The 26029-nt window shown below is 39.2% G+C and overlaps 2 protein-coding genes across 2 annotated transcripts in view; one reads left to right on the top strand and one right to left on the bottom strand.

Moving 5' to 3' along the window:
* The window catches only part of LOC121372098 (glucose dehydrogenase [FAD, quinone]-like), a 36277-nt gene extending 33006 nt beyond the window's left edge, over positions 1 to 3271 (top strand). Inside the window, exon 10 of the mRNA XM_041498361.1 lies at positions 3200 to 3271. Coding sequence (XP_041354295.1) covers positions 3200 to 3271 — 72 coding nt within the window. The remainder of the gene's footprint in view (positions 1 to 3199) is intronic.
* A 3958-nt stretch (positions 3272 to 7229) lies between these two features.
* The window catches only part of LOC121372527 (low-density lipoprotein receptor 2-like), a 32247-nt gene continuing 13447 nt past the window's right edge, over positions 7230 to 26029 (bottom strand). The window contains exons 2-9 of the mRNA XM_041498895.1: positions 16560 to 16675; positions 16259 to 16300; positions 15198 to 15314; positions 13542 to 13565; positions 11941 to 12054; positions 11019 to 11051; positions 8014 to 8127; positions 7230 to 7371 (exon numbers count right to left, since the gene is read on the bottom strand). Coding sequence (XP_041354829.1) covers positions 8015 to 8127; positions 11019 to 11051; positions 11941 to 12054; positions 13542 to 13565; positions 15198 to 15314; positions 16259 to 16300; positions 16560 to 16675 — 559 coding nt within the window. The 3' untranslated portion in view covers positions 7230 to 7371; position 8014. The remainder of the gene's footprint in view (positions 7372 to 8013; positions 8128 to 11018; positions 11052 to 11940; positions 12055 to 13541; positions 13566 to 15197; positions 15315 to 16258; positions 16301 to 16559; positions 16676 to 26029) is intronic.

Genomic DNA, 26029 nt, shown 5'->3' with positions numbered 1-26029 from the left:
ATACTCATCACTACTCCAATCTCTTCCCCGAGTATCACGTGCATTCGCCAAAATCTGATAATTTCACGCCGATTTCCTGCAATTGTCACACAACGTGCCACAACGTGCGTTAAATTTGTTTTAGGGTGTTTCTCTGTCTCTGTCTGTCTGTCTCTGTCTGTCTGTCTCTCGCTCTCTATGTCTCTCTCTCTTTCTGTGTGTGTGTGTGTGTGTGTGTGTGTGTGTGTGCGCGCGTCTCTCTCTCTCTCTCTCTCTCTCTCTCTCTCTCTCTCTCTCTCTCTCTCTCTCTCTCTCTCTCTCTCTCTCATGATTGTCGTGCTTTATCCAACTAACAAGCACCTCGGATATCTGGGTCAGCTATGTTGGCAGGCTATCATAATGTGGGCCGACAGTAGGTCCAAGTCAGTGGAATAGTGGTTAACCAGAGAGAAGTCAGTGTAGTGGTTTTACAACTCACTATTGAAGCATTAAAACACTCTGTGGGTGGGAGCTTATACCACGATGCGAAAAATGGGGATTTCCCAATATCTCTGCTTATAGATGATCTAGAGTCAAGCTTATGGTGGCTAAAACATAATTGATTTTAACGTGCTGAGAATGGACTTTATTAGCATTTTGAAAATATTTCACATTCTACATGGGCCAGTGGACCAAACTCTCATTAAATGTAATTAAGATGTAATTTTGTTAATTCTGAAACGAGTGTGTGTGTGTGTGTGTTTCCTGGCAATCTACTGTAGATTAAATAACATCAAACAACAACGTAAAATGAAAAGTCCAATTTACCAAGCAACATAATTATGATAATCATCTTTAAATTCACAAACATAAAATAAAGATACCATATTGAGTTGCTTTAAACATAATCGCCACCACTATTCCCAATATGATGGCTGGAGTCTGACACTCACCATTACGCATAACCAACATCAGCATTGTCATCAGTTGTTATAATATCCTGAATATTGATTTTTGAAGCTATCTTAGCGCTACGATATCTTAAAACTGTCGTGAGCTCTGACGTCACTACGATGTATGTCAGAACCTACGACGGTTTTACGATATCGTGGCGCTAAGACAGCTTCGAAAATCTTGGCCCTGGGTGTTAAATGTTCAACATGATGGAAGTGTCTGCTGTACAGACACGTTTCCCCATATGCCATGTTCCTTCCTTTGCTCCTGGATAATATGTGTTACACTGGCATCTGCTGGGGCGTTAACTCGAGGCAGCCGAAGGACCTACTAAACTTACGGTAGTTGGAACGCAATACTAAAATGTAGGTGAGTAACACGAACCACTCGTAATTTTACTACTCGCCTAGGACAACCTTAAATTTCCAGATTTACGACTTCTTTTTTAATAACAGATCAGTCGTAGCATGAACGTAATATTAGTTTGTGTCATTAAAAAGGCGAAGGTGGTACAATTCTAACCCTAATCAGGTTAGATAATAGGATTTAACGTGCATATTTAGAAAATATAGCTGTTGTAGCAGACGGCTGTCACGGGCGCATGGATCGGCTCTCGCCTGTTCCTCTGTCTAAGACAGGAAATGTTTGGAGGGTGGGTGGGAGACGGAATCTCCCGCGCTGGCATGTACAAGGGAGCACAAGCAGCCAGACTGGGATCGTAAGCGGACAAGGGTGGTGGTTTGGGTACTATTCAGTTTGCAAATGTCCGTGGGATTAAAGTTAAAAACTGTTGCGTAATTTCGTGAAGGTAATTTTAATGCATAATTTAGAACACTTCACCAAAAGTGAAATAAAGCTAGTTTGTTTTGACCGAGTTGATCGAATGCTGGATTGTTGCTGGACTTGTCTTGTGACCTCATTTAGTCCTTAGAAGGACTCGGCCGTTGGGGGACCGTTTTGAGAGTGTCCTGAGAAGGGCACTATAGATCGGTGGGAGACACCCTCGAGGAGTATAGTTGAAAGGACTGTTTGTAATGGTCCTTAAAAGGGCCTTCATGTCTGGGGAGTAATTTCTGTTCTCAATGTTGGTATACTAACCCTAATGTATATAGACCAAGCATTAGTCAACTGTGTGCGATGATAGAAGATGAACAAATGCATTGATTGCAATTGTTGTATTCTTCTGCATCTGTAATTGCAGTCTTACGTTCATTACGCGATTTGTAATTTATTTAACACCTCAGCAAATTTGATAAACTACTACTATTTGATGTTTAACATTGTAATTTCGACACGTCGGGGTGCGAGGTGGAGGGAGGGAGTGGGGATCTGCTGGGCCGCTGCTGCCACACAGGCTACTCCTTTCAAAAGTAAGCAGACGATTTTTATATGCACTTTCCACACAATGACAGTATATAACACAGTCTTTGACATATCAGTCGTGGAACACTAATTGGGGCTTGTAACTCGAAGCAGTCGTAAATATTTTGGTGTTACGTGGTCGTAGGAAACGTTTAGTAGTATAACCCGAAACACACGTAGCTTTGGCGTATACCAAACGTAAAGATAGAGGAACAGACAGTAACTCGAAAGACTTATACACTTACAACAAGTGGATTCCCTGTTGCCACCAGTGAGATCCATGAAAATGCTTGTAATACGTACTGACAACTGACGTGTGGATATAGTTCAGTGGTAGAGTGCTCGCTTGAGGAGAGATGGGTCGACGCAGAATCGATCGCCATCGATGTACTTTAATTGTTCCGTCCCAGTTAGTGCCCTACGACTGATATGTCAAAGGCTGGGTATATACAGCTCTATCTATGAGAACGTGCATAGAAAAATCGTGTGCTTACCTTTGAAATGAGAAGCCTGTGTGGCAGCAGCGGCCATTGGGTCCCCCTCGGTCTCTCTCCCTCCCCATTTCGCGCCCCGTAGTGTGGAAATGACCATATTAGACATCAAATAATAGTACCGTAGTTTATCAAATGTGCTTAGGTGTCGTTAAATAAATTACAAATCACGTAATTAATGTAAGACTATAATTACAGATGCAGAAGCATACAAGAAATGCAATCAATGCATTTGTTTTCTAAGATCATCTTCTAATATCGCAAACAATTCAGTAATGCTTGGTCTATATAATAAAATAATATAATATAATAATCGAGTTAACATTAGGATAGCAGACCAACAATGTTGTCAGAAATTACCGTCTAGACATGAAGGCCCTTTTAATAGGCATTTAAACAATCATTATACGGAGTTTCAACGATTACTCCCATAGTGTGCCTCCCTATCTACAGTGACCTTCTCCGGACACTCTCAAAACGGTCCCCCAAGAGCCAATTTCTTCTAAGGACTAAAAGAGGGCCCCTAAAAAAAAAAGAAAAAAAAAAAAGAGGGCACCTATAGTAGCGAAACCACCACACCATCCATGAAAGCAAGGTTCCAGCAACGAAATAGCATTCGACCAACTAAGTCAAAGCAAACAAACTAGCTCCATTTTAATTTCGGTGAACCGTTCTAAAATATGCGTCCAAATTACCTTCACAAAATAATTATTACGCAACAGTTTTTATTTCACTATAATCCCATGGGACATTTCCAAACTCAACAGCACCAAAACCCTCACCCTCACCCGCTTCCGACCCCGGCCAGGCTGCTTGACCTCTATCGCACATGTCTGCGTGAGCGATCCCCTCTCTAACCCACCCCTCAACACTTTCCTATCCTGGACGTAGGAGTAGGCAAGAGCCAACACTTGCACCCATGGCAGGCGTGTACTACAACAGCTTTTTTTCTGAATGTACACGTTAAATCCGATTACCTAACCTGATTGGGGTTATAATCATACTACATTTCGCCTTTCTAATCAGACAAACTAATGTTACGTCCATGGTACGACTGGTCTGGAGTAGAACAAAATTTTGTCGTAAATCTGGAAATTTACGCTTGTCCTAGGCGAGGAGTAAAATTACGAGTGGTTCGTGTTACACACGTAACCTTTTAGTATTGTTTTCCGACATCACTGAATTTAGTATGCTCTTCTGACTGCTTCGAGTTACAAACCCCTGGGCTCGGTAACACAAAGCACTCGTAACACTTACGTCAAAAGCACGCCACACATTGTGTATGGTGTACGTCTGACGTAAGTGTTACGAGTGTTATATTAGCGGGCCCAGGGGCTTGTAACTCGAAGCAGTCGGAAGGGCCTACTAAACTTACGGTAGTCGGAGAGCAATACTAAAAGGTTAGGTGTGTAACACGAACCAATCGCAATTTTAGTCCTTATCTAGGACAGGCGTAAATTTCCAGATTTACGACAAAATTTAGTTGTACCCCAGACCAGTCGTAGCATGGACGTAACATTAGTTTGTTTGATTAAAAAGGCGAACCTATAACCTATAACATGACTGTATGGTAGTATATCAGGGCCCTCTAACCCTGACACTACCAAACTTGTTTCTGGGGTTAAACGTTTTAAACAGAACCCTATATCATTATATAGCCCAATCATTACTGAATTGTGTACGATGTTAAAAGATGATTTGTAATTTAGTTAACAACACTTCAGCATATTTGATAAATTACTATGTGATGTCTAACATGGTTATTTCGACACTTATGGACGCGATTGGAGGGGGGGGGGGGAGAGGGGTAGTTGAGGGGGCACTGGGCCGCTGCTGCCACACAATCTACGCCTTTCAAAAGTCTTCGAAATATCAGTCGTGGGACACAAAGTACACCGATGGCGATTGATTCAGCGTCCACCCATCGAACATCAAGTGAGTACTCTACCACTGAACTACACCCACCCATTTGTTGTCAGTAAACGCTACAGGCATTTTCAGTGGGTATCATTGATGCCAGCAGGGGAATCCCCTTGTCGTAAGTGTTTTAGACTGTCGAGTTACAGTCGTGTTTTTCTAGCTTAACGTATGCTTTACGCCAAAGCTACGTCCGTTTCGGGTTATACTACTAAACTTTCCCCACGACTGTCGAAGTGTTGTCGTGACGAACACGTAACACCAAAATATTTACGACTGCTTCGAGTCACAAGCTCCTGGTCCCCCCAGTTTCCATATGCTTACCATTGACGAACGAGTTACAGAGAGTCTTTCTTTTGTCAGAAGACGAACATTTCATTTACAGGACTGATTTGAATTTGAAAATCGATTTGACAAGGATCTCAGCTATATTTTTATCCGAGAGCACGAAATTCAAACTGCCTGAAACACTGACCTTCCCAGTACGTGTGTAACATTGTATTAAGAGTAAACGCAACCACGGCTTAGATATAGTATAAAAACTTTAGTCGCCTTATAGGGTGTATACTACCAAATCAAATCCCATAGACGACAATAGTAACATATGTGGCTAAAACTCCTATCTGCAACGTATCAATCGACATAAACGCCACGAATATAAATACTACCACCCCTCACCCTTAAAGTGAATCACAAAAAAAGTGGGCGTCAAGCTGCTCATTTCTGAGATAACGGGTAGCGTCTATGACTACCCTAGTTCCGCACAAAATTTGAGTACTTTTTTTTACAGGTACCCCATACATGTTCCAAGCACAAGGCTACTTGACACAGTGGTACTAGATGAAATAAAATTGCATACATTTTTAGCCCAGATGAAACTAATTTTTTTTACAACCAACACACTCACATTTATAACCAATCACAGGACTTGTGGTGTTCACTTCTCTATCAAAAGTTGGGTGCACTCGAACTTTGACCCAGCCGGAAGTTATTTGGGTTAGTACTACCTATAGTCGCAGTGTTTGTGTTTGGCGCTATGGCTGACCCACCCTTTGTAAAGAACGCTTAATAACTTATAGAAAGCTCTTTGCGTGAAGGACGTCTGCTATCTGGAGAAATTAAATGTGCCATTATGTTAAACAACATAGCTGAAAACACACAAATTGACCAGATACATTATCCTTCCACTGGAACAGAAGGACGCCCTTTAAGAGGAAATTGGTCTAAGAAGAAATAACAAAAGTCACGAGGAGTTTCTTGTGTTCAGGCTATAGGAAAATGGATGCACGGTCCATAGTGGTCACATTAGTAAAGAACCTAACATATTGGGGACTAAACACTGATGTGTTTGTTGGACGATGAATTGACGGGACTTCAGAGATGACCTCTTGCAAGAATGAGATGAAAGCCTGATATGGTTACTGTATATCAGTAATTTATTTCTCTTTACATCAAACGAGTTCATGTATTCACTAACCACACATTAGTACTGTGTACTGAATATTCACATATATATATATATATATATATATATATATATATATAGACACACACACACACACACACACACACACACACACACACACACACGTATATAGCGAATAAGTTCGATGTTTGGATTTGTTAACCCCGTACCTTTTCATAAAGAATCTCAATGAGAACGCACCAATCATATGTCGTTGTGAACATGATAAGTCAAGTTATAATAGTAAATATAACTGGATTTTTTTCATAACTATATGTTATCTTGTAGGTGTTAAGTAATCTAAAAATCGAAACTCATGGTTAGAGTCATTGTATTATTGTATAGCAATAGAGCAATATCAATAACAACTGATCATTGGGAGATGCGTAGTCATTAAATTCAGTTTAGTTGTGATATTTATAGGATATTAAACGAACTTCCATTTGGTATCATGTTTATGTCCCGAGTGAAACAATTTTCAATTGCCACGATCTTTAGCGAGTGACAATAAAAATTATTTCACGAGGGACATAAACATGATACGAAATGGTAGCGAGTTTAATATCCTATTTATTACCCACACTCGATCTTAATTTATATCACTCATCTCGTTTCGTTGACGTTCCTGTAAGGTTGTGCGCCAATTTATGACGTCATCGTGTGACGTCAAAAGTGTTACGTCCCACTTGGCGTTCTAGTGGGACGTATCACTTTGATATTTTAACTATATGGGTAATAAACAGGTATATGTATAGATAACAGCGATAATACAATCGATAATCCAGCACAAATAATATATATATATATATATATATATATATATATATATATATATATATATATATAATACTAAATAAATAAATAAATAAATAAAAATAAAAACTGTTTTTAATATAAATTGTAATGCATGCCTATGGGATTTAGTAATCACATTATACAATGTGTATATCTTAACGCGCTATGCCATTCATACAGTGTGTAAAACGGTTTTGGTGTTTATCATCGCATGAACGTCAAAAATATAACGTTCAATTTTTAAATAACTGTATGAAACCATAAAAAGAGAACAAAACAAGTCGACGATCAGTACAGAACAGTTTATTTACTGAATATTGATAGTAGGCCTATCTAGGATATTAAATGATTATAGACACAAGATGTGACTAGTAATTATTGTTTAATTTTATTGTTTTCGGGAATATCTTCTTAATATGTGTATGACATCTGAAAAGAAAAAAGAAAAAGACACATACAAAAATACTTCAGTAGTAAAAAGACACCGATGATAATAATATGCAAGTGTTTGAGAAAATAATATTTATATATATATGTGTGTGTGTGTGTGTGTGTGTGTGTGTGTGTATGTATGTGTGTATGCATATGTGTGTGTCTGTGTGTGTGTGTATGTATGTGTGTGTGTATGTATGTATGTGTGTATGCATATGTATATGCATATGTATATTTAAGTATGTAGATAGATAGGTAGGTATGCAGGTATGTATCTATATATCTAATTTATTTCCATTTATTTCAGTCTGAACATAAATGTAATAATAATTGGTACCGGGTTTGTTATGTTATTTATTACCTCATCTTTTTCTTTATGTTCAAGGTATTTTATTATTTTCCATGTCGGTACAAGTTATCGGTATCGGTACACAAACTATGTGCATGTACACAAACTATGTAAACCACTTTATATACAGTTCTGAGTATTCCAATAACTTTCGAATTTTTTGTATTCACATTCATAGATGATTAAATAAGACGGGATTTAGATCAGTCGGTTGATTAATTATTCAATGTATTCTGGTGGTATCGCTAAACAAAACAAACTTTAGATGATTAAATATATAGGATTCATACCTTAACAGTCCATCTCGTCGGCGCCACCCGCACAGCCTACCAGCCCGTCACAGACCCACCGTCGTGGAATACATTTCCCGTCTGGACACTGAAGAGTGTTGCATGACGACGAATCTGTAAAACGTATCGAATCATTATAATCACTGAGATTGCAAAACGTGATTCCATGTCCGATGGCTGTCCCGTAGATGTTCGTAGTTTGTTTTTCAGTTTTCAAATGAAATATTTAAAAGTAGATTCGCGGGAGAAAGAGAGAGAGAGAGAGAGAGAGAGAGAGAGAGAGAGAGGAGAGAGAGAGAGAGAGAGGGGGGGGGGGGGGGCTCACACCACTCCAGATATCGTTCCTACAGGCCTAGGGCCTTATTCACAAAGGTCTCTTAGGCTCTGTTAGACAACAAAGCATCCTCTTTGCAAGTCTTTTATCATTGCACTGTGAGATCGCAAAGTTGTGAGAGTTTAGTGAATTAGGCCCAAGATACATAAACACCTATTAGCGCCAAGTAATGGTCAGGTCAGGTCAGGTCATAGGGTTTTACGTGCACATTCAGAACAAGCTGTTGTAGTGCAAGCCTGTCGTGGGCACAAGAGCCGGCCGTGGCCAGCTCCTCCGTCCATGACAGGAAAGGCCAAGTAATATATTTACGACAAATGTATCTTGCCGACATTTTAAAGGCGCAGACCCTAGTTTGAGCCCGTGAATACCTGCACTAAGTTGAGTTAATCTACAAACATGCAACATATCTGGATAAGGATATAACAGAGAGAAGCTAATGTCTGTGATGTTTACATGCAAGTATACCGTCTAAAAATGATAAATGCTTGTCTCGATGACCAATTCTTCTCAGACGAACGTGCATTTTAAGAATTAGGGAACATAAATTTCGGGGTATTAAAAAAGAATGGAACCACTTCATGTGTACGAAAATGAATATTCTAAATAATAAAATGTAAGTACTTTTAATTTAAATGATCATAAACGGCTTTAAATGTGCAAAATACGTCGTAGTGTTTAAAACCTAGGGTCTGTCACTTTAGCTGTGTAACCAATTAACTGTAGATAATACATTAACACATTAGCCACGCGGACGCGAAACAAATCACTTGAGTGTGTATACAAAATAGGTTCATCGACAAGAACAGTTATAGACTTCAAAAATCTTCAACACATTACTGTCTGAAAGAAAAACAAAATGGATGTAGTTTATACATAAAACAATAAATAACAACAGAGTTGAAACCAGTCGAACCCGTAATCAACAGATCATTGGGCTAGTGGCGTTGATCTAACCTCTATATGTAATAGTTATACCTACACTTTACGAGGTGTATCGGTGAATATCCCTGCACTTTTGGTTGTGGGGGCCGAGGAGGTTCTCACGACCAAACTTGTTGGGATGTTCACCGATACACCGAGTAAGTGTGGGTATAACTGACTTATATCCTACTTTACGTCAAGTGAATTATTGTTGTTATCAGCTGAGTTCTATGGCAGATATGATCAATAAAAATACAGTAATAAAAAATGAAACGAAAATAAGGTGGACCAGACGTCCTGACCCTCACATTTTGTTCTTGAGTATTGAAACTGTCTGTTACACAGTTGCCCGTGTCGCACGTGCAAATGTAATGTAATGCAGTTGTATCCTAGTGCGTTTGGACTGTACTGGTATCGGAACGTATTAAAACTCAGAGACGTAGTTATATTTTCTAGGGATGGGAACAGTGTGGAGGAAGTAAGAAGTAAAATACCATCTCAGAGAACAATTTTAATGTTTAATCGCCTAAAACTAGAACTAGAAATAATATTTAATGCTTATTTTTCTAAAAGTTTTGGGAATTTACTGGAGTTGGGTAGTTGACAGCCTACCACGCTAACTACATCTCCGCACTTTGCATGCTTTTTAACCGATGTATCGTGGTCACGACGCAAACGATTTTTTTGTAGATGACTTGTTCTATTGGTTGAAATATTACGAAAACTAATTTGAACTTTGTTATATGCAAATGATAAGCGTCACCAATTAAAGCCATGTTCTTGTATTGTGTAACGGCGAATTGTGTCGGACGGCCGTGCGTGTGAAAATAAGCCAGGGAGAAGAAACAACTTTGAATACCGGAATGGAGTTGTTTTGTTTGTTTCGTTAAATTTACTACATTTTCTGTGCATTTTAATTTGGACAATCAAGAAGATTTCAACTGCAGGAGAAAATACGTTTTTGGAAAGACAGTTACGTTACTGATTCCCGCAAACACGGCTTAGAACACGTTATGTTGTATAAATAGATATATAACAGCTGGACATGTGTACCACAACGGGAAAAAATCGTCAACATTTCCCCCAATATGAATATCTAAAGACTTTAGTAAATTGTTGAAGGATTTAAAAAATAATGCGTTGCAATCGAAAATGGCAAGTGTGACAGGTGACGGAAAGTGTTAGTACACACAGTCGTGCGCTTCTTCGAATGAACACTAGCCCGAGTACTCTGACTGTAGCGGGCTAGATGGACATTTGGACAGATATTTAGCTAAGTCAGAGTACTTCGGCTAACTGAACACGTGCTCATCAGATATAAGTGAAACGGCATGAGTTCGACCCGTACCCCCTTTCAATGGTTAATTTTAATTTTAGTGTTAGGGTTAGTCTTTAGAGTCTCTATATAGAGGGGTACGTTGTATGTTTGTCGGGTTTTTTTATTGGTGTCATTTTTATTATTATTTTTACTTTATCAAGTGCGTAGCACACTGGTCGTACGTTCTGAGATACGTACTTTTTTTCTGTTTGGAAGAAAATACATCGAATTCGTCATGGTTAATTTAAGAAAGAAGTTGAAGTAACACAACAATGAATTAACTGACACAAACGTTGTAGTAGCTACACATGCACTGTCAAATAACTAGAGCACGCGGCTTCTAAATGCAGATGGTGATGTTCTTAGTGCATTTAATACTAATAACTGGAACACGCACAACAATATCATTCTGATCAAAACAGGTTTCCTTACCTAATGCGCTTTGATTTGCCAATGGTGCTCCCCCTGCATTTACACAAACAAAGATATGCATCAGTACACCGGTATTTTCACTATACATAATAATATATATTACAAGGCGTTTTCCTATTAACGTGGACCGGCCTCGGTGGCGTCGTGGTTAGGCCATCAGTCTACAGGCTGGTAGGTACTGGGTTCGGATACCTGTCGAGGCATGGGATTTTTAATCAAGATACCGACTCCAAACCCTGAGTGAGTTCCCCGCAAGGCTCAATGGGTAGGTGTAAACCACTTGCACCGACCAGTGATCCATAAATGGTTCAACAAAGGCCATTGTTTGTGCTATCCTGCCTGTGGGAAGCGCAAATAAAAGATTCCTTGCTGCTAATCGAAAAAAGTAGCCCATGAAGTGGCGACAGCGGGTTTCCTCTCAAAATCTGTATGGTCCTTAACCATATGTCTGACGCCATATAACCGTAAATAAAATGTGTTGAGTGCGTCGTTAAATAAAACATTTCTTTCTTTTTTCCTATTAACGTGTACATAAATGATATAGTCACACAATTTTGACAAGCTTATGAGACGTATATAACCTTTATTAGCGTTTTCTGGTGATAATAATCATAATCATAATTATAATCATAATAAAGCTGATAATCTTATCATCATCAAAATCATCATCAGCAGCATCATCATCATCATCATCATCATCATCATCATCATTATTATTGCATACATTTATTTATATAATGTATAGTAGTTTCATTGCTACATAAACCGTAAGTTGTTAGAAATGTAAACAATATCTGTAATTATTATACTTCTGTTTCTCACACTTAACATATTGTAATTTCTGCAGCTATATTCTTACATGTAAACTATGAAAGTCTGGTACCTAGCTACCATCGACTTGTTGTAAATACACCTACTGTACCTGAACAGAATGCCTCGTCATCGCCGCCAGGGCAGTCAGTCTTCCCGTCACACACGAAGTCGAGAGGGAGACACGCCCCATTTCTGCACTTGAACAAAGTACACGATGCTCTGCCTGTGAATTCAACTTTCTTCTTTATAATCGCACGATTTCCATTGACATTTTTATTTTGTAACATAGATAAGTAAATCATTTTATTGTTTATTTGTTTGTTTGGGTTTTTGGGGGTTTTTTGGTACAAAATTGACATATTTAAATATTAAATAAATATAAAGGAGATTAGGGTTTTAATTGTTATTTCTGAAAGATATCCATTGCTATTGTTTGCTTTTTCTATCGCAGTCTTCGACTATACAAATTTCGTTTGTGTCTAAAAGAAACTGACGAATTGGCATTTAACTATATGACGAATAGAGTTAAAATACATATCAAAACATACTACTAAGATTTAAACCCTTATATAACATTAAAAATATCAGTGTAAATAAAACAGTTTCTTTATAAATTGCCATAAAAATTAAGAGGTTACATTTCCTCTTTATATATACATATATATAAAGACAACTGATGGAAAAGTCAAGTAAAACTCAGTTCTGCCTGTACATCATGGATAACTAGTAAGTACGCACGTCGAATTATTATCTTTAATAAATATAGTAAAACTCACTTCTGCCTGTACATCATGGATAACTAGTAAGTACGCACGTCGAATTATTATCTTTAATAAATATAGTAAAACTCACTTCTGCCTGTACATCATGGATAACTAGTAAGTACGCACGTCGAATTATTATCTTTAATAAATATAGTTTGGTGCAGCTTTGTTAGGGAACGTTTTATTTATTTATTTATTTTTATTTATTTATACTTTCAATTATTACTATTATTATTATGTTTATATACATTTTTTAAAAATGTTATAAGCTGGTATGGGCTTATTAAAACTTACTTAATTATGTGTTTTTTATTGTGAGTATTATTATTTATAAACATACATTTTTTTCGGTAAAAAAAAACCCCAAACATGTATTGTGATTTGGTATGCGCGTATTAAAATGTACGAACTTGTATGTTTTCATGTAAATGTTTGCATTATTTAGTATATATGTGTAGTTACATGTCAATTGATGGGTTTCCGTTTCACAAAAACGGATTATAGCAGACGGTTCTTCCTGGCTACAAGACAGGGGCAAGGTGGGGACAATTCCCTCTCCCGCTAGTGGTGGATAAGGTCCTAAAATTCCAGCAAAAATTATACAGATATTCTCGAAAAATGTGCTAATCCGAGACGTTTTTACCATGCATATCTATCATTCCACCCGTACAACTAGTTGCAAGCCATGTAATGATGCGTAGTTATTCCTTTGCAACCCCTTATAGCTGTTTGGCAGTGATGCTAATATGAATAAATGTTGTTATTCAGATTCAGACATTTTCGTTTGACTCGTGCAAAAACCAGCCTGCCCTCCTACAAAAATGGGAGCCAGTATACCTATGTCGGTCAACATATTTGAACTTCCAACAGCAGGAGGATTCATACATGTCAGTTCTAGATAATAATAACTATGTCCTTTGAATGATACAGCAAAATCATCTATTACCTGGTATCCCTCCGTAGTGATCGTCTGAAATAATAAAACGAAGACAATAAGTGGGGAAATGTAAGTAAATGACAAGTGTTCATTTAGACGATTCTCTTTTATTCTATTACAAATAATGGTACAACTTTAACTGTAGGTCTTTGTCAGGATTACACCTATGCACGTATCCTAGAACTAGGGACATTTTCCCACCATGTGCGCGGTTTCTGGGGCTACTTGGGTGTGGCCACCGCGCACCAGTCGTATGGAAATAAAATGCTGTTAACGACGGAATCGATTTTTGACGCGTCCGCGTCCCGCACCGAAAACAGCGAAAGCAAATTCATGTTTTAACTGAAGCTATGAGGAATTTACGACAAAAATATACTTAATACCCTTGCAGATGCGAAATTAAAATATATTAAAACAATACAAAAAAAAAGAAAAGAAAAAAAGAGAAAAACCCAGAAAAAAAAACAAACAAACAAAACAAATCTCAAAGAATAAACCAAAAATAAACAACTAAAATCATTTTACTTGCATGGCATGGAGAAATTAATGTTTGTTTGTATATGAACACTCAACCGCATTTTATAATTGGTTACTCTATGCGCTTTACATGTGGGTTTGTTTCTTACACACACCTGAGGGAAATAGTGTATACGATGTTTGGTATCACACAGTCATATCGTACGTATGGGTGATTGAGGTAATTACATCGGGTTGACTGCTTAATGCCATACTCTGGACGCTAAAGCCACATAGAATGAACAAGTTAATGAAATGAAATTGATTACTCTATTATATGCTTTAACTGTGAAGGCATGAATGCGCCGTAAATAAAGTTCTTTTTAGTTAGATTCGTTTACAAAGAACTCATTTTAAGACAAATGGTAGCCAACGTTCACTCATATAATACGCTGTGTATGCGAAGTGTCGTATTTGTGTATGTTCATTTTAGCCGATACGTAAACATTTTAGAAGCTCTTTGCGTTATAATAAAATAAACTGGAGCGTATAATTATTAGTTTCTAAGAAAAAGAAAAAGTGAGCTCCGTGTTCTAATGGATCGAAGTTCAAATCCCCTCAAAGCTGGTTCACAGTTTCATGCATTTTTCTTATATATCACCCTCTGCCTATCATTAAATATAATAATATTTGGAAAAAAACAACTTTCCAATTTCCCCATTGTTTCGACCTTGTTCTGTCAATTTTCTCCAATTCTGTTGTCTTCTGAGTTTTCCATACCACCACCTTCCTGTCTCAACATCCTTCACGGGTGCAGTTTGTATGTACTCCCACGCATCTACCTGGCATTCTCGTCGTCTGCTGCTAATAAAGCTGGTCTGACCCACTGCACTAACTAACATCCGCCGGTATTAGGGAAGTATAGTAGGTGGTTACAGGTGCATCTTAACAATGATGGCATTAACAACAAAGTTGTCAGAAAAAGACAGCAGCAGGTGCGTGACACGGATAACCACAAAAGATAAGCACATGTCGCGGTTGGAGAGACAAGGACCAAGATGTGGAGGTGTACAGTGAAAGAAGTTGAAAGATAGGAAGAGTCGTTGTATCGGTAAGAAATAAAATAGAATCGAATGGGAGAGAAACGAAAGGGGGAGAGGGATAACAACATTAATTGCTTCAACTATCTCTTAACTCTTGGCTACGTACCTTTACAGTTTTCTTCGTCACTGTTATCCGGACACTCTCTCCAACCATTGCACACCCACTCTTGTGGAATACAGCTATTGCCGTCTTTACAGGTAAACTGCTTACACGAGCCAGAATCTGCAGAAAAGAACTCAGTCAATCCACAGTGTCAAACAAATCACAGAAATGAACAGAACCGGACCAAAATGAACCAAAATGGGCAGAGAGAGAAATGGAAAATAAAATTGTACTACAGTACAGGAAACGTGAACGTTTTCATTGTTTAATCCTCGTTTATTCGATGTAAAACATTCGGTAATTGCGACGCATACAGGTAGTAGTCAGAGGAACCCCGCTACATTTTGCATTAGCAGCAAGGGATCTTTTATATACACTTTCTAGCGTAACCAGTGTAATCAAAGTATGTGATATGTTTCAGATCACATACTTTCAAAATTTTATAACTTTGCAAATTAGATGTAAATTAATCGAGGTCACGGCTATACGTGTATTGACATTTAAGCAAACATTCTAGGTGACACTCTATAATTGACTTTACACTGAAAGCTGTTCAGTGTTCATAAACGGAAAACGATAAGCAATAATTTATTTTTATGTAAGGACATCCAAAATGACGTCATTCGAGTCATGTTCATTAAAAATACACCGCGTTACATATTCTTACGTCATTTGAATATCTAGTAATGGCTGACTAGAATTAAAGTTGCGTATACAGAAAGTAAAAACACGTATTAAGCTTGAGATTATATGATAAAAAGATTATTACCCTCGTGTGTTTCGCTATTGTCAGTATCATATATTAGGAACAAAAATAATATATTATGCGAACACACTGGTAATAACCCCCCCCCCCCCTCTCTCTCTCTCTCTCTCTCTCTCTCTCTCTCTCTCTCTCTCTCTCTCTCTCTCTCTCTCTCTCCTCATAGCCTATCTCTTTGTTTCTATTTCTGTCTCTTTCTGTCTCTCACTGTCCCTCTCTATCTGAGGTCTTTTTTGTCTCTTTTTTTTTTATTCGATTTCGCTTCATCTGTCTCTCATTTTCATAATTGACCTGTGTATACCTTCTACAGATCGTGAGTCTGGGATGTCTCTCTTCTTATTTCCTGAAACGAAACAGTCTGGTCTATTAACAAGTCACACACACCAATGTACGTATATGTATGCATATCAATCTGAAGAAGTTAATTCAATTGACATTAAAATGTATACAGGGTTTCTACATATCAAAACCTTATTTCAACAACCTGTTTAATATACTACATAAAACGCAGACCCCACACATGCCGCGTTGGAGTAATTCTAGATCCCTTTCTGTATGTTGTATGCATACGTTGATATATGTTTATGTTGATACTTTATTACCTGAACAGTTTTCTTCGTCACTGCCGTCAGGACAGTGGCTGAAGCCGTCGCACACCCGCTCTGGATTGAGGCAACCCCCAACACGACACTTGAACACCTTGCACTTCGGGGGTTTACTAAAAGACGAGAAAATACTCGACTCAGATGTGATGCGTTATATGCAGGTTGAATTGGAATTGTTTTTAACATTTAAGTTGGTTTACAAAACATGCGTATGAACAATTTCAAAATCCATTTTACTTCAAAACAGTGAGCTAAAAGCTCCATACGTTGCAACTGTCTGAACCACAATTCAAAATGTGTAGTGATTCATTTTCGTAATCACTTTTGCCTGTGACGTTTGATACCTAAAATATTACATGGTGTTTGTTACATCTAAAATGGTACATGGTGTGTGTTATCTTAAAAGAGTATATTATGATGCTAACTTACCCAAAACGTTACATGAGATCCATTTATGTAAAATATTACATACGGTTTATCTTCCTAGACAATTGTTTGTTCAGAGAGTAAAACAAAAATGTGTAGTCATTTAGTTTAATAGGGGAAGAATGGAACATTTGTGACACCCCAGTCCATTATTTTAAAAGCCGAAATTATTAAGTATTAAAATAAAGGAAAGGAGTATGTCGATATACTTTAGCAGCGGATAGTAGGGAAAGAAAGGCATAGTTGTTAAAGAGAAGAAAGGAATATTTGTGACACCCCAGTCCATTTCTTTAAAAACACAAATTATTAGGTATTAAAGCATATATTCCGATGCATTTAATCAGCGGATACTATGTGGGAAAAGGAATATTTGTTAATAAGGGGAAGAAAGGACTGTTTTTGACACTCAGCCCATTGCTTTAAAGGCAGAAATTATTAGATATTAAAAGAAAAGAAACAACTTTGTAGACGCCTTAATAAGTGGTCAGTAGGGGATGAAATGAATGTTTGTGACACCCCAACCCATTTCTTATTTGTATATATAGAAGAAAGGAATAGTTAACGTGTGACTGCAACTGGAAATAACGCTTTAAACTAACCTGTGCTTTGAGAAAACGTGTAATAGACCTCACAGGGCCATTTAATACAAAATAAAACGCGGCGCACATAAATATATTTAAGCAAAATAAAGACAAAGAAACGTATCGCGAATGGTAATTTAAAAAACAAAACAAACTGTTGTACAGCTAATATTGATTTGTTTAGGACGCAGACATTCGTTTAGCAACTGGATAGAAACATTTATAGTTTAACTTTGGAAGACTGCCAGCGATGGATTCGAAACACGTACGTTAAGTTGATATTTCCTTTGTTTCCTGGAGAATATGTATTAATATGATAACTTTTGAGATAAGGATAGTTATTATGACAAGAACAGTTGTTAAGAGCGCCTGTACGAAGAGTGGGTTTAAGAGACGAGTCCTCTTTTTCTTTAAATATATTACCATATAGTAGTAATACAAATAACTGTTAAAGTACATATGAGAAAAATACAAAATAATTACAAGGTTTTATGTATTTAAGAAATCAGCATATGCCATATATCACTTTACTTTTTTAAGAATTGAACGTGAAATTTGTTTGAGTTTCATGCTAGTATGAAACGCAAAACCGCTTTACACACTGTATGAATGGCGTAGCGCGTTAGCGCGAAGCCATTCATACTAAAGTGTGTAAAGCGGTTTTGCGTTTCATACTAGCATGAAACTCAAACAAATTCACGTTCAATTCTTATAATTCCAAACACATAACCATGTCATTAATGTAAACCTCTTTAAAATAAAAAGTGAACTCTATTTTCCAACTATTTACTATTTTATTAACACGAAATTCATACTCAACATTAGCAGAATGCCTATGGTAGTTTCGGCTTTTTCCGTCAATAGCCGAATGAGAGAATGACAATGTTACAATCATTAATACAATTCATATTAATTTTTGCATTAAATATCAATACCAAGTAGAAACATTTTGAATTCACTAGAAACATATAACGTAAGTAATTTTAATAACTTTTAACCTGTAATAAAAATGTCTGAAGCGATCTATTTTTGTATGGTATAATTTATATGTGAAGCGGTTGGTTGTATGAATATTTAACTACGAACTGTGGATGGGCGCCCCATTTTTTTATTACTGTCCAGATTTACCAATTACGACGTTGAAATGACAGTTTTATAAATATTTGAGTGCGTGAAAATTCCATGTGTTGATAGATTTGACATGGAGAAAGTGGTTTCAATGTTTCCGGAAATGGATGAAACAGGTGTGTCGCGAGTTTCGGTGTTTACTGGCCTTGTAATTGTGGAAGTGGCAACACAGGATGGTTTTGGCATGTGTGACTTCAAGTGGTGCGACACAAGTATCGTGACATTTGACAGTGCCATGCTGATGTTTCGTTTTTGGAAAGTGGAACATTCTCTGTTGTAGCTTCGAATTGAAGCTTCGTTCCTGTGTCCCGACATGTACATGATATGCCTAGTTTCAAAACCCGAGTCGTTTAAAGATTGGATCGCAGTGGCTATGTGTTGTGTACCGTGTACGTCATACTACAATGCCGTTGAATGCGCGTTACTGCTAATGGTTGGCATGAACTGACTGAATTTTTTTTTTGAAATCGCTTTTGTAAAAGACCAAATTCCATTGGAATTATACACTTTTTTTGGATCGACAAAATAGATTTTTAGCTGTGGGATTTTGAATTCACTATAAACATATAACGTAAGTAATTTCAATAACTTTTAACCTTTAATAAAAAATGTCTGAAGCGACCTATTTTGTATGGTATAATTTATATGTGAAGATTTTTAGATGTTTACAAGTTTGACGGCAGACGATTACTGTTTGATTTCTAAAAATAGAATCTCAAGGAAATTCCTCGGGGATTCCTTTGTTGACATAATTCATAAAGTAGTTCCGGCTATATAGCCAAAAATAGTGCTAAACTGAGATTCATGGTGCTATGAATGCCAGTTTTTATCATCACGTGATACGAATTTAACCAATCCAAGGGTTTATAATAAAGGGATTTTTAGAGATTGGAATTATAACGAATTAATACAGTTTAAATACATGTATGTACCGGTTGACCCATTCGCGCCGGAATTACAAGAGACTTGAGCCAAGGGGAAATAACTTTGTTCGTATTACATTTCCATGAGTTCTTTCCCCAGAGTACTAGTCTTTACAGGGTCGTTTTTAATATAGTCGCAATAAAAAGTCGCGCTTTTCCCATCGCCTGCCAAAACGACTCTCGACTCCAAAAGCTAAGTCACGTGACCCCGTGACGCGCTAACAGGTATAACATGAAAGCGTGATTCGCAGCCTTTTGATCACCGATCATCGATAATCACAACTCACCGAGAGCGACACAACACATCGAAGATAGGATGGTTATAACCCTAGGAACTATACGATACTTGGACTAAAAAGACTAAGGTAAGTATAATTTTCTTTAAACAATAACTCGAAACCTATTCTCAGAGTCCGTTAGGACTCAATAACGTTGTGTATTTTATATTTTTCTTTTTTCAGGAATTGTTGATTATGTATTAACACGTTCCACATTTTTTTTTTTTTTTTTTTTCTGTAGTATAATTTCAATAACATTTTTGTGTAAATTATTTTTTTTAGGAATTGTTGATTATGTATTAACACGTTCCTCTCCTTTTTTGCTGTAGTATATTTTCTATATACCAACCTTGTTTCAACTCGCTAGTTTAAAAACCCAAAGTTACTTAGCAACTTAGAGCGGAACACTAACAAAACGCTGATAAAGCTATAACAATTATTCCAACTAACGATATTGCGGGCTCCGTTCAGGTCCGCACAGAAAGGACTCCGGCTAAGTTAAACCAAACCAACATAAATCCACAATCCACAATGGTAGACCAAAAAAATAGCAGTGAAGCCACGCCCGATATAACAGAGGAAGAAATCCATGTATCAACTCAGGACGATAAGGAACCATCCCCCTCCCCAACATCGCCTAAACCACCCCCCAAACCCAGTAAGCCAGCCACCTCCCCGAAATCTCCTACCCCACCCCCCAAACCCAGTAAGCCCAGTAAACCCGCCACCTCCAAGAAAAGATTCCAATACTGTCTCGCGATGCGACTAGACGTTTGTTCGTGCGCTCTCGACTTGCCCCCCCACCTGGGGGGACTGATAGCCAGCTTTGGCTCCTTGTTGGAGTTTAGGGTCAACTATACCGGGTCACGGGCGACCGTGTCCCTGGTATATGGAGACCCCACTCCAAAGAAGAGGACAGGAGGAACGGGAAGAGGAAGGAGAAGGAAGAAACCCGTGCTGGGGACGGCTCAGGAGGGAGCAAAGCTGGCGGCTCAACCGCCAGTGGCGGTCCCTTCTGCGTCGCCGCCCCCACCGAGTTCTCCGGAGAGGACGCGACAGCCATCGGCACTCGCACCCCCGGACTCGCCCTACTCGGTCATGGACACAGCGATGTGCCAGCCGGCCAGTAGGTCACCACCGAAATGGACCCTCCACTCCTAAAACGACGACTTCGGTGCAGCGGTCAACTTTAAACACGACCGCTCCCGTTGAGTCGTCACCAGGATTTTGTTGCTGTGGCGGCACCGAAAAGGAAGGCTTCATCACCGACCATCCAACCAGCCAAGACTAAGCCACCGCCGGAAGCCGTCCCCCTGGAAGAGGAAGAGAACGAGGACGAGGACGAGGACGAGAACGAATGGAGACTGGCCCTGGGTGGTCTTCGCCATCAAGCTCCACCCGTACTTGCAGGGGGACACTCTCCAACCGACCAAACTCCGGGGAGTTTTGCCAACATCGACTGGAAGCCAATGGAGGACGGGCAGCAGCTATGAAATCCACCGCAAGACCTTTGGCACTACGCCGGGAGTGATCGTAACCCACCGAAAGGGACCAGATTTATAGAACAGTGCGTCAGTGGTTATGAAGATGGACAACAGGTCTCTTCATAAGATGCTCAGAGCAGTCCTGCGGCCCCGGTTACTCCACAGTGGTACAGGCTCTACTGCCAGCGACAACACCAGCTGCCGTCACTCCGAGAAACTCCAGGATCCCCGTGATAACCAACCTTAACTAGGACAGGGGTAACCTCCTTTTTTGGGCTTAGTTGGACTTTAAACATTTGCGATCGAGTTCAAAATTCTTATGTTTATTTTTTTATAAATAGTCCAACGCACTTTACTTTGGCGCCCGTTCAATTGCTCAAATCACCTTAAACCGTTTCGTTTCGGCCGAGCAGTCAAACTTATTTTTGGGTTTAAATTCATAGTCCGGACATGATGTTAGGTGCAGGTATTCCCGTAGACTTAGGTTTTTTCTAGTTAGACCCGAAGGAATCGAAATTACGCCAGTCATAGAACACGGCCCATTTTCGGTGTCTACTAGTCGTCCGCGCAGTCGCTGGACACTACTAAATACTTATTCAAAATTCCGCCCAAAAACCACCAAACCACCAGGGCCTTCCCCCCTAACCCCAAACCCAACGGCAGCCCCCAAACCCAAAATTGATTTCCCTCCATCCCAAAACCCCCAACCGAACGGACCCCCCCAAAACCCCGCCCCCCCAAAACGGTCGTACGACCAACCAAACCCCGGGCAGCCTCCCCCAAAGAGACCCACCAACCACCAAACAAAATACCCCCCACCCCCCCCCAAACGCAAAACAACCCCGGCTAAACAAAACTTTAAAAACAAATTCCCCCAACGCATAAACCAAACACGGAAAAGGACCCGAATAACCCCGATTTCCCTACTCCAAATCCCCCCCTATTCAAATCTCCTTCTAAAGCCACCCCCCTCCCCCAAACCCCCCCCAAACAACCCAACAACCCCCCCCCATCCAACCCACCCCATTCCCCCCCAAACCCCCCCCCAAGCTCCCCCAAAACCCCATGACCCCCATCCCAAATCCCACCCCACCAACCCCTAAACCCCCCTGCACCCACCCCACCCGTCGCACCCATAACCCAAAAAAAACCCCCAACCAACCAAAAACCCATTAACCAAAGGAATTTAAACTCCACCCATTTCCCCCCCGGAACCTCCCCAAACCCCCAAAGGTAAAAACAAAAAAATTCCTTTGGACCAACCATTTAAAACGGGCCAGAGTTCCACAAAATATTTTCCGGGTCCACTAAATTAAAATTAAAAAACCCTAAATACTAAACAATCCCGGACAAAAAGGACAAGGGAGAACATCCACAACCGAAAAATTAAAATGTAAAACCCCATAGCCCTACCCCTCAGGGACGGGCCCTAAAGCTTCCCACTCCAAAGGATGGGCGCTCAATCAAAAAACCCCTTCCAACCAATAACCAGGCCCCCTTTAATAAACAAACGGAACCTTTTTAGCCGGGCCCAAAAAAAAAAAAATTATAATAAAAAAAATTTAAAAAAAAAAGGAAACCCTAAAAAAAAAGGTTAAAAAAAAAAAAAAATGGTGGCCTAGCCACGCTCATTAAAATACCATCCCACACAGCGAAATAAAAACCGATGCATGGCATTAAGGTCCCAATCTGGGAAGTCCAAAAGGACCTTACCGGTAACTGAAACCAAAAAGATGCACCTATTAACGTCATCAATGTCTATAGCCCACCAGGATGCGGCCCTCAAAAAACTAGCCATAACGACTACAATAAACTTATTACGCCAATAATAACCTAATCCTAGTAGGAGACTTCACACAAGCCATAGCCCACTATGGGGAGGCCAGCACTCAGACACACAGGGTGAAAGCATACTCGAAAACTTCATTACTATAAACAACCTAGTATGTCTCAACGATGGCAGCCCCACCTACTTTCACGACCATCTAGCAGCCTCCCTCTGCCATCGACCTAACCATAACCTCTAACACCATAGGGAGCGAACGCCCAATGGGAGGTACTAGATGCTCTAAATAGCTGACCACCTACCCATACTAAACTACCTATAAAAAGTAAATATAGCCTATACTGAACAACAAAAATTCCTACCAAAATTCAAATTTAGTAAAGCCAACTGGGCAGGCTTTACAAAGCGGACTGCAAGCAAACTTAAACTAGTACCTACAGCATAGATATCGACGATGCAACACTACTAAAATCACCAACGAAACATAATCCAATATAGCTGAAAAAAATTATACCTAAAAACCAAACACAAACCACAAAAAATTCACCTGTCAGTTTGGTGGACCGGACGTAAATTCAAACAAAATGTAGTTTCAGAAATAGATGCGAAAACTCTTTAAGAAAACGGGTAAACCAGAATACCACACTAATATATAACATAGCAAAACAAGAAATAGTAAACTAATCACGGAAGCTAAACAGGCTAGCTGGCAGACATTCTGCGGGGATATCAACAACAGAAACCTCTATTAGGGAATGTGGAAGAATGTTCATGCCATCCAAGGACAACGCACGTTCACTACAGTCCTCCAAAAAAAAAAAATTAGCCACCACAAATAAACAAAAAGGCAGACCTCCTCGTCAAACATTTAGTATAAAACAGCAGCAACGAAAAACTTCCCTGAAATATTCTTTAACAAACCTTAAGAAAGATAAACACCTCCAACAAATAATACTAAGAGTGATACTCAGCCTAATACGGACAACCTAGAATTTAATCAACCACTAACACTAGTTGAACTAAAGCAGCCATTAAATCTAAAAAAGAAGCACCGCCACAGGCCAGACCAAATCAGCTATACGCTGCTAAAACATATGCCCAGATGTAACCCTTGAAGTAGTGTTGTCGCTCTATAACAGGATCTGGGAGGAGGGTCGCATGCCCGCCAGCGTGGAAACAAAACGCGGAGTGCTTTAGCCTCCCAAAGGCGGGCAGGACCCACTCGCTCCCCGGGTAGCTATAGACCAATAACACTCACGTCGCACTTATGCAAAACCTTAGAAACCATTATCAATAAGCGACACTAAATAACTACCTCCTAGAGAATAAGCTAATTACTAACGTACAAAGCGGATTCAGAACTAAACACTCAACAATTGACCAGATAGTTCGACTACAAAAATAGCATAAATGACGCCTTCCGCAAGTCCAATAAAGTACTAGCAATTTTTATAGATATTGAAAAAAGCATTTGATATGGTATGGCGACAGGGACTCCTCAGTAAAACTAAGAACTAACGGTATTAAGGGCAACTATGTTCAACTTCATTAATAATTTTATTCACAACCGATCAATATCTGTTAGAGTAAACGGACACTACTCTCAAAAAACTGAAATAATAAACGGTATCCCACAAGGTTCATTCAGTCCTATCACCAACCTTGTTCAACATCTTTATCAATGACATAACCAAAGCGCTCAACGCCAAGAGTAAATTTAAATCAACCACTCCCCTAAATACAGCCCTCTTCGCGCCGACGACTGCGCCATTTGGCGCACAGGCAGAGTAACCAAACAACTATTTAGCCTCATGCAGAACACATGAATAAACTCAATAACTGGGCGCCCAGGACTGGGGCATAAAAAACTATCAGAAACTAAAACAGTCTGCATGCTATTCCATAAGGTCAACTCATCCGATACTCACCAAATAACCTCAAATAACAAACCAATCCCAAGGGTCAAAACCTTTAAATTCCTATAGGGAGTAACATTTCGACTCAAAACTAACCTTTAGCGACCATATAAATAACGTAATCAGACAGTCTAAAAACACGCTAAACTTACTACGGGCAATCTCAGGCACCAGTTGGGGTGCGCAAAACGGAAGCAATGCTTTGGTTTACAAAGCATGTATCCTCTCCAGGATAGACTACGGAGCCCAAGCCTACAGCTGCGCCGACCCCAAACTGCTACAAAAATTAGATATCATACAAAACCAAGCCTACGAACAATAGCCAAAAGTCCCACGTAACACCAGCGGCCAAAGCCTCGAGGTAGAATTTAAACATCATGCCACTTAAATATCGCCGCAACTTACAACATCTTAATACCACCTAAAAATCCACTCGCTTAAATTAGACCACCCAGTTCAGGAACTTACCCCTATAATTGCTAAACCAGGGCTAGAATTAATAAAAATAAAAGCTTAACGACTCATTTGCCACTAGGGCCAGTAAACTTGAACTAGAAAGTCGGAATTGATAACACACCAGTAGCTCTATATAACATTAATCAACCTATGGAATGCCCACACTCCATACCTAATTAAAAAAAAGCCAACAGACGAAACACCGTTTCCGCCCCGTTTAAAAAAGTCCTGTTTGAAGCAGCAGCCAATGAAAACTACCCAGAGCACATCCACGTCTACACAGATGGATCAAAAAACCCGGACAACGGCAGGGTTGGCTTCGCAGTAGTAGAAGAAAGAAAGATATCCAAACACGCTAAACTTGTTAAATACGCCAGGCTGTCAGACAACTTATCAGTCTACACAGCAGAACTGACAGCCATCTACGAAGCACTAATCTGGATTAAAAGTAAACAATACCCTAAAAGCGTCATCTTCCTCTGATAGCCT

The sequence above is a fragment of the Gigantopelta aegis genome, chromosome 4 (genome assembly GCF_016097555.1).
Source record: "Gigantopelta aegis isolate Gae_Host chromosome 4, Gae_host_genome, whole genome shotgun sequence".
Taxonomy (NCBI): domain Eukaryota; kingdom Metazoa; phylum Mollusca; class Gastropoda; order Neomphalida; family Peltospiridae; genus Gigantopelta; species Gigantopelta aegis.
This window is presented reverse-complemented; position numbering and strand designations above follow the sequence as displayed.